At 40.1% G+C, this 15,842-nt stretch overlaps 2 protein-coding genes across 2 annotated transcripts; both read right to left on the bottom strand.

The window, feature by feature from the left end:
* Positions 1-1,119: 1,119 nt before the first annotated feature.
* Positions 1,120-3,037, bottom strand: bglap (bone gamma-carboxyglutamate (gla) protein). Its single transcript, XM_067380899.1, has 4 exons — positions 2,424-3,037; positions 2,270-2,329; positions 1,403-1,499; positions 1,120-1,326 (listed from the first exon to the last, which is right to left on the bottom strand). The coding sequence occupies exons 1-4, from the start codon at positions 2,479-2,481 to the stop codon at positions 1,224-1,226; spliced, it is 318 nt and encodes a 105-aa protein (XP_067237000.1). The 5' UTR covers positions 2,482-3,037; the 3' UTR covers positions 1,120-1,223.
* A 174-nt stretch (positions 3,038-3,211) lies between these two features.
* On the bottom strand, positions 3,212-13,832 carry mgp (matrix Gla protein). Its single transcript, XM_067380898.1, has 5 exons — positions 13,586-13,832; positions 13,366-13,443; positions 13,228-13,257; positions 12,960-13,041; positions 3,212-4,377 (listed from the first exon to the last, which is right to left on the bottom strand). Exons 2-5 carry the CDS (start codon positions 13,424-13,426, stop codon positions 4,227-4,229), a joined length of 324 nt encoding a protein of 107 aa, XP_067236999.1. The 5' UTR covers positions 13,427-13,443; positions 13,586-13,832; the 3' UTR covers positions 3,212-4,226.
* Positions 13,833-15,842: the final 2,010 nt, after the last annotated feature.

Below are 15,842 nucleotides of genomic sequence, written 5' to 3'. Positions count from 1 at the left end.
AAAATGCTGAGAATTCATAAAATGTACTCATACTTTCAAACTTATCGAATCATTTTTTATTATCTGGGCTAATTAAGTTATCAAATAATTTCTAAGAATCACTCTTACTCTCCCAGTTATTTAAGACAGCTGGAGAGGTCTCTCAAGTGGTTAGGAGTTGCCAGCAGGGGCACTGAGGAGACAGAGATGAGTGTCAGCGCTGGTTAATGTTGGGCTGAATTGTTTGACTAATTCAGTACCGCTTCATTCTCATGCCAGTTCAGTTTTCTGATTATATCATAAAATCAAGGCTATATATAAGCAGGTCAGTTAACAGCACCCCGGTTTAAAATTTGCAATGAAAACATGGAGGAAAACAGGTTTATCTTTCATTTCCAATGTGTATATCATCATGTATTCTGTTGAAAATACTTTATTGTCAAATGTGTGTTGAATGTAAACTCCTCTTAGCAATTTGAAAAAAGTTTATCTGAAAATATTCTTAAACAAGGAAATCTATTCAGTGATTGGTCCATGCCTGTGTCGTCATCCAAAATCCTGTTTGTGGCACAGCAAAGTGTTGTGAATCATCAAGACTGACACTTTAAATTTAGTCTACACTTCATTTAAAGTACGACTGAGATGCTTCATAACTGACTTTGAAGGCAAAACTTTTTTACTCAAGTCAATTCTTTGCAGTGTTCTTGTGAGTAATTCTCAGAGGCGTGATCAATACGTGCCCAGGTCAGCTTTCATTCGAAACTGGAATGATTATTACTGCATGTTCTGCTAAGATTTTCTATATTTCAATATAATTCCTGCAGTTTATCATCGTTCTGATCTGAATGTGCTTTTATCAGTTTAAAGCAGTGTGTTAGCATTGGATCAATCTGCTGCAGATGGTGAAGTATGAATGACAGACGTGTTCATGGATTTTGGGGCTCATTGAATGTGAAAGCAATGAAAAATGATTGACAGTTCAGTCCACACAGACTTCTGTTTGACTGAATGTGTGAAGAGTTTTGAACATGTGGCTTCAGTTTTGACCGATGCTTGTTATCAACTGAGAAACAAACTGTAAACCATCCCAAACAAAAACTCAACAGAAGCTGCAGACAACATTGTAGTGTTTTCCTTCTTTCTTTATTATTATCCTGCATGTCTCCTCTGGTTATGTTTTTTTATGGTTTTTGACAGATGCTCATCATGCGCTGTGATGTTGACAGTGTTGTTGCGGTGGGTCTCTAGAAGGGAATGGGCCCGTAGTACGCAGTGTAGGCCGCGATGATGCCGGACGTGTCCATCATGTCCTCGCAGGCCAGGTTTGCTTCACACACTTCCCTGAGACTGAAGAACACAAGCGTGTGTGAGATACACATGTGTGTGTTTAGTGTGTGTGTGTTAAGTGTGTGTGTGTTTGTACCTCTCCAGCTGGGTCAGACTCAGGTCTGCAGCAGTCACCGCTCCAGCTCTCTTCTGTCTCACCAGCGTTGAGGCCTCGTCACGCTTCACAAACACTCCTGTGAAGGACATTCAGACTCATTGTGGCGTCAGAGACTTTCTTTCTTCTGTAACAGATCATAAAATCATCCTGCGAAAGCTTTGTGTGAAGAACAGACCCACATTCATTTAGTTCTGATAAACTCCTCATACATGAAACTTCTGTAGATGTTTTTCACACGGCAGAAAGGATGTTCTCCCTTATACTAAAGGTATAAAGTCTTGTTTACTGAAATAAATTATCAAAAAATGATGTTAGTTTGTGCTTAAATCAAGAGCAAATATCTGCCAATGGGATCAGAAAAATAAACAATTCCATATTGCAAGACAAATATTGCATATGTTTTTATTGTTATGTATTTTATTTTAATATAACTTGTCAACATTTCTATCACTATTTGTATCTAACAACAATACATGCATAAAGAAAACTGTGAAATAGAAGTGTTTGACTGGACGTTTTGTATATAATGCCTTGATTATTATTATTTCAGTAGACTTTCCCACTTTTGGCTCGATCATTCGTGTAATTACGATATTTCCGTCTCCACCTGAAGGGCAGATATCTTCCTCTGAAGTTCAGCTGGAACCTCAAACAAACACACCTGAAGCAGCTGATCGAGATCTTCAGCAACGGATGATAATTACAGACGCGGAGCTCAACGACTGACACCAACCCGTGAACAACACGCCATTCACTTTACCATTAACAACGAGCAGATTTAACCAACATACAACACATGTAAACTACAGCACAGTAAACACACACACACACACACACACGTCTCACCATCATCACTGGGAGCTTCTGCAGGACTCACTAATTTAGTGTCTGAGGAATCAGGAATACCTACAAGAGAACAACACGGAGAGAACAGTCATACACACGCTATCACACGCACACACACACACACACACACACACACACCTACACACACACTGACCTGCGCTCAGACACGCAGCCATCATGCAGCAGAAGATCAGGAGCGTCAGGCTCTTCATGTTTGTCTCCGTGTTTAAGTTGATCTGTGACTGTGTGTCTCTCTGTGTCACTCACAACATTTATAACGGTGATATCACAATGGCCGGACATCATGATTGGACGAGGAATCGAATATCCACACACACACACACACACACACACACACACACACACACACACACACACACTCGCTGAAGCAGTAGCTGCAGAGACTCCAGGTGGAGCCAAACTTCAAATATTGTGGTTGCGTGCGAGCGGCTCGTCAGCGGAGGAAACCGGCTTCATATAAACGCTTCATATAAAGTCTTTAATTACAGACAGTCTTCCAGTAATGATGTTTAGGGCAGAGCAGCATCTGACAATCCTGTGTTTCCATCACCTGGACGTTTCCTCGCATACGGACCCGCCGCAGTAATGCCTGTGCCGCAGGATCGCGCTGAAGCTCGTGGCTTTGGTCCAGGGTTCAGATGCTGAGCTGACATGAACCTCGAACATCAGAGCGTGTTTTTGTGTTCTGGCTCTGCCAGCCATGCCGTGTGCTATTTATTCCCGCAGAGACCATGTTCTTGGACTCTATCTGTGTAATTTTGCCGTCTGAGTTGCGAATCACTGAAGTGCAGAGGCCACAAAAGCTGTAAAAGAATTCTGCGATTTCCGTTCAGGCAGCTCAGAATAATCTGCTTGTACACGTGGATGTGCATAAGATCCAGAGAGACTCGCTGAGGTCAGCATGAAATAATGAGCAGATGAAGGCCGTTTCAGGTTTGCAGGAGTTTAATTGTGAAAGCACTTTATTGATGAACAAAGACAGATTAAAAACATCAACATAACAGCAAAACAACTGATCTCTTGTATGTGAAACATCTGGCTTCAACATTTAGTCCTCAGTTAATTTTTGTAGTTTGAATCTATTAAGAAATACAGTTGCAGTCAGGAACTCAGCTTTGAATAACCATTAATGCATAAACGAAAGAGAATAGTTAGTATTGCATAAATATCTGGGCAAACTGGCCCATTGTCCATTAGTAACATACACATGACACAGAAGGATATACATGTGTGTGAATAGGGTTAAATTGATCTATAAATGATTATTTAACCTGTACCTGTCACCTCTCTTTTTGAACATTGATCTAAACTCAAATATTTGTTATTCATGAAAGCCCTTTTTAAAGAAGACACTCAGCAGATTGGAAAGCACTTCAAGTTTACTGTAAAGAAAACGTACTAAACATTTTATAATTTTATACAAAAATGTTATTTTTAACAAAATAGTCTAAAAATCAAAGCCATATGTCTAAGTTGTGTTCCAAATTTGAAGTTGATATTACAAAAAATTAGGTTCCTGTGAGATTTTATTTAGGCACTGTACCAAAATATCTGTCACATGTGTTCTCCTGCCAAAAAACTAACAAATTTCTCTAACAACATCACTTCTATCACAAAACAGCGGCCAAATATGGAACCTTGAGACTCAGGCCTTTCCATCAATATGCATTTTGTCAAGATTAGAAAATGATTTGATTATAACAGTGTATTTTTGTAAAATATGAAACATGACACCAGCCACTAGGGGGAGGAGCCTGCAAAAAGATTTTAAAGTAACTATGGTAATACAATGTCTAATTTTAAAACAGTTTTCACAAGAATTTCGAGTGTTTGAGCTTTCCAATGACACCTAATTTAGGATAATTACTAAAATATGTGACAGTTAACAGGTTAAATGAAGAACTTCATTGGTCATATGAAAATGCGGAGACGGGGCTCAGTATGGACGCAGATGTGGGTTGGGCCTGTGCTGCTGAGCGTTGAAATACGTTTGATAGGCCAGTTGTGAGCCAAAGCGGAGTGCAAGCAGACGGCAGGGCGAATAATCTTCACAGATCTCAGCACGACGTTCAACCAGAGACTTCAGCCTGAAAAACACAAGACATGTGTCTGAATGAGCATCATCAACGCCTGATGTCACGCCATTGATCTTACTGTGCATGTCTGTGTTCACGTATAAAATAAAGTGAACTTATTCTCATCCACCAACCTGATCTTTTCAGTTTTTTTTTTTCAGAAATGGCTCTTTGATACAGGTTCATTGGTGTTGGTGTTCCCTTTTGAGGGAACTCTATGCTGCGTCCAAGTGATGCCATGGGAACGCTCCTGTGTGATTGCATCTGAATCACGTGTTCAGCAAACTCCAATGTCATTGGTGACTCCATGGAAGCTACAAAGGATACCCGAAACACAACAACTGTGACTTCAACAAGCACTCTGTCTACCATCTCTGTCTGTTTGGTGTTTGTTTGTCCTGTAGGCCAATATGTTGCCATAAATAAGTGAATATGGTGACAAAGCAGTTTAGATTTCCCTGTCCATCTTTGTGTTATCTGCTTGGAAGCAGAGTAGGCACAGTCAGCTTTCAAGGGAGAAGAGCTGAAGAGAAGGCTCCACTCCCACCTGGCAAGCAGAGCAGCCAGGCTCGGCCCCTCGGATCCTAGGGGTTACAAATGGAGCTGGCGGAGGAGCTCGAGACGGGTCTGTGCCTTTTTCTGCTGTCACCTGCTGGTTCTAGTGCTTTAACTTGGGACCCGGAAGCACACTCTGCAGTTTCTTCCATCCTGAGTGAAAGCCCAGTGTTTAAAGTTATCCAGCTCTGAAGAGGTGGATATCATCAGCATTGAGGCAGGCGAATTTGAGGAGTCGCAGACTCTCTCCCCACTTATGAGGAGCTAGTAGAGGTTGTGACTCATGCCGTGGCAAAGTTAAACATTGGCTGGTCAGTCGAGGAAGTCCATCTGCCAGAATCTTTAGCCCTATGGTCTCAAACTACTTTACGATCATGGGGCTGAGTGAGCACAGGTATAGGGCAATGCCCAGGATTGGAGATGTTTACAAGCTATCCTCTCCTATGGCTGCATCATCCCTCAAAGCTCCAATGTTGGACACCAAGCCCTGCAGAATGACATCTAACTTGGTGGGCAAGGCTTATGTGGCGGCAGGTCATGTCTGCATTCTATGGGAATCTTGCAGGCATACCAGGCTGACCTGCTAAGGGACCTGGATGAGGGCAAGGGTGTGATGCTGAGTTGTGTCTCTCATAAAGACATCTTTGGCTGAATCAGGCATCAAGGAAAGGGATAAAGTCTTCCTCTTGGATGCCCCGCTTTCACCTCCTGGCTTCTTTGGGTGACACAGTAAACACAGGCCCCTAGGGCTGCTGCCAGAGAGAAGCCCAAACTGTCAAAGAGCTCCTCACACCACCAACAACAGAAGGAGAGTGTTGTTTCTTAAGCCGCCTCTCAGTGAGACCAGGGGCCAGTTGCATAAACCACTTAGACTAGTCTTAAAATTTAAGACACTTATGTTTTTCTCGAAGAGTGGTCCTAATTTTTTTAAAGTCTGTTACATAAAAAGGTAGATTGGTGTAATTTGAATTGGAAAAATAACATTGATTGCCCCTTGGTTAACTGCAAGTTGGTCAAACTAGTTCTTAGACACAGTCTTAATATAGTGACTAAGTTTATGCAACTGGGCCCAGGTGTTCAGATGGCAATCTCACTCGAAACCTTCCCAGGAGAAGACAGATCTGAGGACTATCATTCTATCTAGGGTGACCCCAGGAAATCAGTCTGCTACCTCCACTATGCTCTGTGTTTTGGGGCACAGCGGTTTCCAACGAGACCACTGCTCAGTGTCCGCCCTGTCCCTTTGTGAAACTGGGAGAGTAGCCCAGCCCATGTTTGGTTTTTCCCTGCCAATCATCCACTTCAGGGCATCAGACTCCTTGCTCACAATGTGAGAGACTGATTCCTTTGACTTTTGGCAGCATGAAAACCAAAGGTGTCTTGATGGATGGGTCTTGCAGATGATAGAAAAAGGGTACAGGGTTCAGTCTGATTCTCAACCACCTCGATTCAAGGGGGTACTATCCAAGGTAGTCATCCCTAAGCAGGCTCAGGTGCTGGAACAGGAGGTTCAGTCTCTCTTAGTTCCCAGGAAGGATGGGAGACAAGCCACGCAATATCGCGTTCATATCGCAGATGAATCGCCTTCGATAATGAATGTGATATTGCGTGGCTTGTCAGTGAACTACGGCTCTATTAAATGCCGCTCCATTTGAAAGCAGGTGATGGCGATTTAGCGGTGATCAGGGAACCGGCTTTACTGAAGAAATGCGTGTGACAATCTCATGCGATATATATGGTGCAGCCCTAATCTACTGTTTGTAGCCCCATTCTGGCCAGCCTGAGAGTAGTACTCTGACATTTTAGCTCTCATGGACGGCTCTCCTTGTGAGATTCCAGTAAGGAGGGACCAGGCAGGCCAGGGACACAATCTTGCTAGAGATGTGGAAACTGTGGGTTTGGCCCTGAGGGGGACCAACTCCTGAACTCTTGTCTCTCAACAGAGGTTGTTAAGACCTTAAAGTGGAGAGCCTTCACTTTATATTGCAGAGAATGCAGTTGGAACTAGTTAATTGCCCGATTGATTCAGTGCTGGAGATCCTTCAGGGTCGTTTTTCTGCCGTTTATCTCCTTTCACACTCAAGGTTTAGGTAGTGGCTACACCTGCTAACCACGCTACTATAGGCCAGTGTTTCTCAACCCTCCCCTGGAAGACCCCCCAACACTGCATATTTTGAAAGTCTCCTCTGTCTGACACACCTATTTCCAGGTCCTGGAGTTTCTTCCATTAAGGTGATGATTTGAATTATGTGTGTTTCATTAGGGAGGCAAACAAAATGTGCAGTGTTAGGGGTCCTCCATGACCAGAGTTGAGAAACACTGCTCTAACCTGGTGGGTCTTTGGTTAGACACCACCTAGTATCTTGTTTCCTTCGTGGCACTTTGAGGTTAAGGCCTGCTACACAAGCAAGAGTCCTGGCCTGGGATCTGGCTGTGGTTCTAGAGAGGTTGTCCCTGGTACCCTTCAAGCCCATTGATTCTGTTTCGGAGAAGTTCCTCATTCTCAAGATGGCTTTTCTGCTCACTATTACTTCTCTTAAGAGAGATGGAGATCTGATGGCCCTGTGAGTCAGCTCATTCTACTTAGAGTTTGCTCCCGGTAGGGTCAAAGTAATCCTTCAGCTTAGACTGGGTTACGTGCCTAAAGTCCCAACTAACATTGCATGCTCATTGATCTTACAGGCCTTTAATCCTCCTCCATTCATATCTGTGAATCAAAAGAAGCTAAACTTGCTGTGCCCTCTAATGGCTCTTGAGTATTACATCCACCAGACTGCTCAGTGGCATAAGACTGAGCAACTGCTGGTGTGCTTCAGTTTATCCAAGTGAGTTTCTCTCCAAGAGGTGTGTGATGCAGGTCCATGTACATTTTGAGTTTGTTTTCCAATTTGAAATGAAATACGCAGAAACGAGAAAACGGTCATTTCCCGTTTTTTCGTTTGTAAAAAAAAAAACGGAAAAATGAGATTTTGATTCGATTTTCGTTTTTTTCGGGTCACGGATAGAAAACGCATGTGGGCGGTCATTACACGCCCCTTTCAGCCGATTGGTCAATCAAATCTGAGCCAATGACGTCATCTTCAGTTCGTTCAACAAAATAGCAGTCCTCTGCCGCTATATCAGTAGATGTCATAAATCGGCTTTTTTCACAGAAAAAAAAAGTTTAAAAAACCTACAGTAAATTTAATTAAGTCTGTTTTTATTGGCGATTCTGCGTCAATTGCTTTAGTGGACAACAGCAAAACAAAAACTCTCGTATATTAAACATAGAACTTTTATTATCTTTGTAATTATTTTATTATCTTTTATTATCTTTGTAATTATTTTATTTTGTAAATATTCATGGCTTAAACAGCGGGAAAATTTACTGTGTGCATTTCTGTCGATGTTTTGAAAAACTTAAACTAAACGAAAATTATTGTTGCTTTGTCAATATAATTACTGTTTTTTTTCCTCCTGACTTTTTACCTGATGCGATCATCGTTTCATTAACCGACAAGATTATATTAAATTAGAATTAAACGAAATTTGATAAATGTCTGTGAATCATTAAAAAATCCCAGGGGTTTAGTTTTAGCCTACATGAACAAATAGCAGAATAAACAACAGAACATGAGGATTCATCATCATTACGCACCTGCAGCGCTTCTGTGAACGGAGAACAAAGGATTCAATTATATAAAAGGAATAAATAGCCTATGTCTGTGCGCAAAATTTATTTCACTTAAGTAATTAACATATTACCAAAATGAAAGGGGAAAAAATGCGAAAAAATGAGTGTCGGTTCATTTTTGAGAAGTTCACAGAAAGGAAACAGAGACGGCAGAACATTTCTTTGTTTATTTTACGAGCAATTTTGTTTTTATTGTGAGTGTACAAAAATAATAGGCCTATTTAACCCTTCACAGATTCGAATGGGGTTACATATATTTGACCATAAATGTCTGAGTATTTTAAGTTATTTCCGCTTTTAGGATAAGAAAATTCAAGTGAACGCGTCGGCGCCTCACCCGCAACATCAGTTTTAGTAACTTGACATCACAGCCTGTAACTGTCAAAATAACATACATTCAACCAAATATATAAAAAGTTATACTGCTCATTTTAAGTAGTCTGTGTAGGCTACAATAAAAGCATTTAAACAATAGGCCTAAATATAGTTTACCCTCCAAATCGTGAATATTGAAACATTTGGATTTGTGTCAAATTTGAGAGGTAGTTAATGCCGGTTTCTGTTATAGTTCAGCTTTAAATTAATTTGTTTTGGCTTAACATTTATATAGGCTATTATTTTTGTCATAGCTAAAATAGCTATGTAGCTGTAATTTTGATCTTTAATGTTTGATCTTTACATATTCCCTCAATCTTTTAACCAAAGGGTTATTAACATTAGCCTATATTCAGCAGGCAATGTTAAGCTATAAATAAATAAAGAGAGATGAGCTATTGTTCGTTTTTCAAAATTGCTTACACTACTTATTTATTGTGATTTATTCTTTTTATTCAAAATAGAATAAAATAAAAACAAAAAAGTTTTTTTTAAATTTTTTAAAATCTGTGCTTTTCATCCGCTCCTCTGTGTGGGGAGTGCAGTTTCACTATGCATATTAAACTACAAACAGCATTACAACAGTCTGTGTGCTGATTAACATTTCTGAAATAAATATTTCTGTGAAATACGCGTTAGGTTGCACAGAAGAAAGCCGATTTATGACATCTGAAGATGACGTCACTGGCTCAGATTTGATTGACCAATCGGCTGAAAGGGGCGTGTAATGACCGCCCACATGTGGAAAACGAGTTTTGAAGTCATGTTTCCGTTTTCTATCCGTGACCTGAAAAAACGAAAATCGAGTCAAAATCTCATTTTTCTGTTTTTTCCCGTTTTCTCGTTTCTGCGTATTTCATTTCAAATTGGAAAACAAACTATCAAAACGTACACGGACCGATGCAGCAGGCTCAGTCTTTTTCTCTATTTTTATCACCTGTTTTTCACCTGATGTCATCTGTTGGAGTCTGGGGTCCTTGCTGCCATCGCATTTGGCTTGCTTAGTTGGGGAAACCTAACCCTAATTGAGCAATGTTTTTGATCTGCCTGCATTGACAAGATTGTTTGTGAACTAAACTGAGCTGGACAGTGACATCACTGTTTTCTCCAGCGCTGATATATAAATAAATTAACTAAACTAATAACTATTTCTTCTTACAATGGAATGAATCAATGCGGAATTTACTTAAGCTGGACAATGAAACCATTTTCTTTTTCAAAATTATGTACCAGTTATCACTGTAAAGCTGCTTTGACAATCTGCATTGTAAAAAGCGCTATATAAATAAAGGTGACTTGACTTTCATCAGATTGCACCAGGGTCTTAAGAGCTCCCATCCAAAGCTATGCTCTGGTGACTCACACTAGGACAGGCATCTCGTCAGTATGGCACAGAGGGTATATCGTTTCCATAGCGTCATCACTTGGACACAGCGTAGAGTTCCCTCAAAAGGGATCATCTCCATTATGACAGTAACCTTGGTTCCCTGAGAAGGGAACAAGATGCTGCGTCGCCTTATCATACTTTCTGCATGCCTGTGAGAGACTTGCTTCAGCCAATCAGAAGCTGACTCTGTTGTGTTACAGGTATTCTTTATAGCTTTCGATGTACGTCATCACTCGCCACAGGATGACATTGCATCAATGACATTGAAGTTTGTTGAACACGTGCTTCAGACACAATCATGCAGAAGAGTTCCTGTAGCGACATTATTTGCATGCAGTGTCTTGTTCCTTTCTCAGGGAACCATGGTTACAGTCGTAACTGAGACGTTTTCAGTATGTTTTTGTCCTCAGGACTGATACGCAGATCAAATCACTAAATTCTGTGAACTTCAGCTGCTTTTCACAGTCAGTTCATAGATTTATGTTTGTGTTTTTGTACATACTTAGCTACAGTTTGGGAACAAATTAGTCCCCAGAAGTGAGCTAAATCTGACAAAACCTTCACCTTTAAATTTATTTTCAAAAACAATATATAAAAAAAGGGTAACACTTTACAATAACAGTACATGAATAACCATGAACTAATACCTAAATTAATAGTTACTTCAACATGAACTCATGATTAGTTAAGATATGAACTAATGAAGAGTGATCCTTAACTACGACAGGAGTCATAAGGATTCATGCATGAAAACAGCAACCTTAACTACGCGTTAATACATGTTTGATAATTAATGCATTAATTAACATTTAGGGGTAAACTAAATAAATCAGCCTCCATAAGAGTAAACAAGAAGTACTCTGAATTTGAATTAAACGTGATTTAATACTGTCATAATTTACACTGTAATATCATTATCTGCCATCTGCAGCTTTGTGACAAATAATTGCAATGGCACATGATTATTTAGCCATTAATTACATAGATCTGTCTAATCAAATGTGGAAAATAGACTAACTACCACTAATAAATTGAATTTGATCTAAACTGTTTTCTGATTTTTATAGTTCATTTACATTTAGTCATAGCTAAATAGGCCTAGTTTATTCCCGGAACTAAAGTATGAAGGGTTTGTTTCTGGCGGGACACTCATTAGTGGCGCACGCTAGGTGTTCTCTTGGCGCGTTTGTTGTGTTGCTGGCATTTTAAACTAATAAATGTTGACTGCTTTGGTAAGCCGAATTAATAATTAAAGACATATTTACATGTATGTTTTATTGGGGTTTTCAGGAGGTTATGTGCAGTTATTAACTGTATTTGTATTTTTGTCATTTAAATGTATATTCTTTGATTAGCATTAGCTTGTGGACGCGCGCTATTTTACATGTAAATGTGCCTTATGTGTGTCTTTACAGGTATGTTTATGGCTTGCTTTCAAGTCCATATATGTTTAATTAAATAAATAAAAATAAAATACAAATACTTTTTATTTTAGTTTTTTTGTACCGGGGTGTAAAGGAATAAGGATGGCACTCTATAGTGTTTATTCATATATTAGTTAATGATGTGTGAAATGTGCATCATGTCATGACTTTACTTGAGGGGGCACAATCATAATTAACTCATTATTAACTAAGCATATACTAACATCAACTAATGGTTTGTTAATGTATACTTATGTCATGACTTTACTTGAGGGGGCACAATCATAATTAATTCACTGTTAACTACTTACCAAATTCAGCTCATGATTATTATTAACTTACTATCAAATACACTTGTACTAACACAACTATATAAGTATTCAGCCCAGTTAAGTGATGTTGTGTGACTTTTCATAAAGTCAGAGAATGGAGGTACAGTATGATCACGGCCTGCGTCTGGATGGAGATTGAACTTCTGAATCTGATCCCAGCAAACGCTCCCTGACCTTAGTTCATGTTTCCTGTTTGGTTATTTTTTTGGGAACCGATTCCTCAGGAACTGATGTAAGTCACAGTAGTTTAGTTTGATAGGAAAGAATATCACAAAACAGATTAAGACCTTTTAAGATAAATAGTGTATTTAGTATTTTATATGTTTGATAAGGAGGATAAGTGAAAATAATGGCAAACTAATCCTGTGCCTTTCAGTAATGTTTATAATGAAGCTGTTGATGTCAGTAGTTTAAATTCTGACAATAATAAATTGTTTAAATTTATTTCAAAGTCCAAATATGTATTATTCCTTCTTATAGAGATGTTTGATTTAGTTTACCCTAAATGTTAATTAATGCATTAATTATCAAACATGTATTAACGCATAGTTAAGGCTGCTGTTTTCATGCATGAATCCCTATGACTCCTGTCGTAGTTAAGGATCACTCTTCATTAGTTCATATCTTAACTAATCATGAGTTCATGTTGAAGTAACTATTAACTCAGGTATTAGTTCATGGTTATTCATGTACTGTTATTGTAAAGTGTTACCAAAAAAAGTAAATGATGGTTTTATAATATGTTTGTTAGAAGTTTGGTTACAGTATTTATAACTAAATGTATATAAATCCAAGTCTGTGGAATGTGCATGTGAGAGTGTGTGTGTGTGTGTGTGTGTTTACTATACCTCCTGTAGATGTATGGGTTGTACATGGGTTGATCTTGTGGACTCCTCATGAAAGCATTTGCTTGATACGGATTCACAAACACTGAAATGAAACAGATGTTTGACATAAAACACAATAATATGGGAGAGACGAACATCAACAATGTCTCATCATGGCACCGATCTGGAGTCATTCATACGAGCCAGGAATCTAAACACAGACGTGCTGTGGTCGACCGACACATGAAGCCAAAGCAAACAGAGACCGAAGCCAATCAAGAATGCTTACCCTCAAATGACTCGCGGCTCTCCTGGGAATCTACAGGGGAGAGAGACACTTCTGTTAGTGTGTGTGTGTGTGTGTGTGTGTGTGCGCGTGTGTGTGTGTGTGTGTGTGTTAGCAGTTTGTTGCCAACTTCATACAGACCATAAGCAGCAGTGAGCGCTAGTGAAACACACAGTAACACACAGTGAAGAAAGACACTCATGACTGCAGCAGGACTGACTGAAACACACACAGATGAATCAGACACAATGATGCACAATACACCATCAACACACACTCACACACAGCTATTTAACAGAGGAAATACCACAGACATCTTTTGATTTTATATAGAGCTGATAAACAGACAGATCTGACGTACCTGAAGAGCTGAATCTGTGTGGATCTTCTGCATCAATCTCTGGTTGTTTTTCACGATTCGCGAGCTCTTATAAACCCTAAACGCCCCCCACCCATCTGTCTGTTTCCACCGACTCAATCGCACCATGATCACACAGACCGATGACATCACAGGTGTGTGAGCGTGTTTTTGTCACATCTGAAGTCAGACGGAGAGTAAACAAACCAGAATAACACCAGAGAGAGAGAGAAAAACAAGTCCTGCTCTGAAGCTGCTCAGCTTGAGATGGTGAAGCAATTCATTTATTTGTGGTTAAACTGGTACAAACTACTGCTAACCACCCAAAGCCCACGGCGGGGAGGGTCACGAGGGTGGAAATGAACAACTGAAGCGACTCGTGATGGACAAACACTGAGAAACAGAAACCCGAGACACTGGAAATATTGCATCACTAGATCATGTCTGTCTGTCTTTCTCAGTACAAATCGCTGCTGCACTAAATATTTGACACACCCTCGAGATGCAGAGCTCGGCCCAACACACACACACACACACACACACACACACACAGTGATCAGGCGTGAATTATGAGTGTGTGGGATGTTTGATGGCAATGGGAAGATTTATCTCGGTTTATCTCACTCGCAGCAATAGTAGTTTGTGTAGTAACTCTCAGTTTGCTCATATTCATTTCTAGACAAACGTGTCAAAACAAAAACACTGAATGGTTTATATAGAATATACTCATATATGCACCAATAACGCATGACTCCAGTGGCTTGTAATAATAACTTGTAATAATAACGATTGAATGGCGGATTTATCCGATGTATGTTATTCTGATCTGTCCTCGCCAGATCGGGAAGCTGTGGAGACGTTGCTGCCCAGCATTCATCGATCCACCGCGAGGTACAGCGTCCCGCACATCACCCTCGCCCCAGGCACCGGCAAGCGACCGCGACATCCAGCCAGCGAGTCCCGTGAGCGTTGCAGTTTTTCGGACGGCGTTCATCAAACACACGGTCAGTCATGTCCGACGATTATCATGTGTAGTAAATGCAACATGTACAGCTTAGCTCTTTCTGTCAGCAGTGAGACTTACACATGTGATAAATGCAGGGATATTGTCAGGCTGACAGAGAGAATCTCAGAATTAGAGACACGCATCCAAACTTTAATTGAGGATAGTGAGAATGAAAGGGCCTTAGATACTGCTTTGGATGCGACTAGCCTAGTAAACACTACACATTCGGTTCCGGTTGTAGAAGCCACGCAGCAGGCTAACTGGGTGACTGTGAGGCGGCATAATGGCAAGAACAAACACCACTCTTCCGTTCCGATTAGAACATCAAACAGGTTCTCCCCACTCAGTGACGCACCCACTGAGAATCCTGTTGAAAGTGCCCTAGTAATTGGCGATTCTATTACACGGAACGTGAAAATAGAGACACCAGCCACCATAGTCACATGTTTGCCGGGGGCCAGAGCACCTGACATCAAAGCAAATTTAAAAGTGCTGGCTAATGCTAAACGTAAATATTCTAAAATCATTATCCACGTCGGCACAAATGATGTTAGACTTCGCCAGTCGGAGATCACTAAAATTAACATTAAAGAGGTGTGTGAACTCGCAAGTACAATGTCAGGAGAAGTAATTTGTTCTGGCCCTCTTCCTGTTCGTCGGAGTGATGAGATAGTTAACAGGTTATCATCATTCAATGGCTGGCTGTCTAAGTGGTGTCCGCAGAATAATATAGGTTTCATAGACAATTGGAAAAGCTTTTGGGGCAGACCTGATCTGTTGAAAAGAGATGGTATTCATCCCTCCCGGGATGGTGCTGCTCTTCTATCTAGAAATTTGGCAAATAGTCTTAGAGCTGAAACATGACAAATCAGGGCCCAGATCAGGACGCAGACAAACTGGCTAAACCAAATAATTCACAGCGCATAGAAACACTTTCACCTAGATATTATCACATAGAGACTGTGTCTGTACCTCAAACTAGTAAATACAAAAAACTTCCGAAACCTTTTAAGGGTAAAAATTTAATTGATGTTCAAAAAATTAAAATCACAGATAAATCAGATAAACAAATGATAAAGCTTGGGTTACTGAATATTAGATCTATTTCTTCAAAAGCACTTATTGTAAATGAAATTATCACAGACAATAAACTAGACTTGCTGTGTTTGACAGAAACCTGGCTAAAACCAGACGATTACATTACTTTAAATGAATCTAGTCCTCAAGGTTATGATTATCGACACAATCCTCGAC

Source organism: Chanodichthys erythropterus, chromosome 3 (assembly GCF_024489055.1).
Source record: "Chanodichthys erythropterus isolate Z2021 chromosome 3, ASM2448905v1, whole genome shotgun sequence".
In the NCBI taxonomy this organism is placed as follows: domain Eukaryota; kingdom Metazoa; phylum Chordata; class Actinopteri; order Cypriniformes; family Xenocyprididae; genus Chanodichthys; species Chanodichthys erythropterus.
Note: the sequence above shows the minus strand (reverse complement) of the source record. Positions and strands in the feature narration are given on the sequence as shown.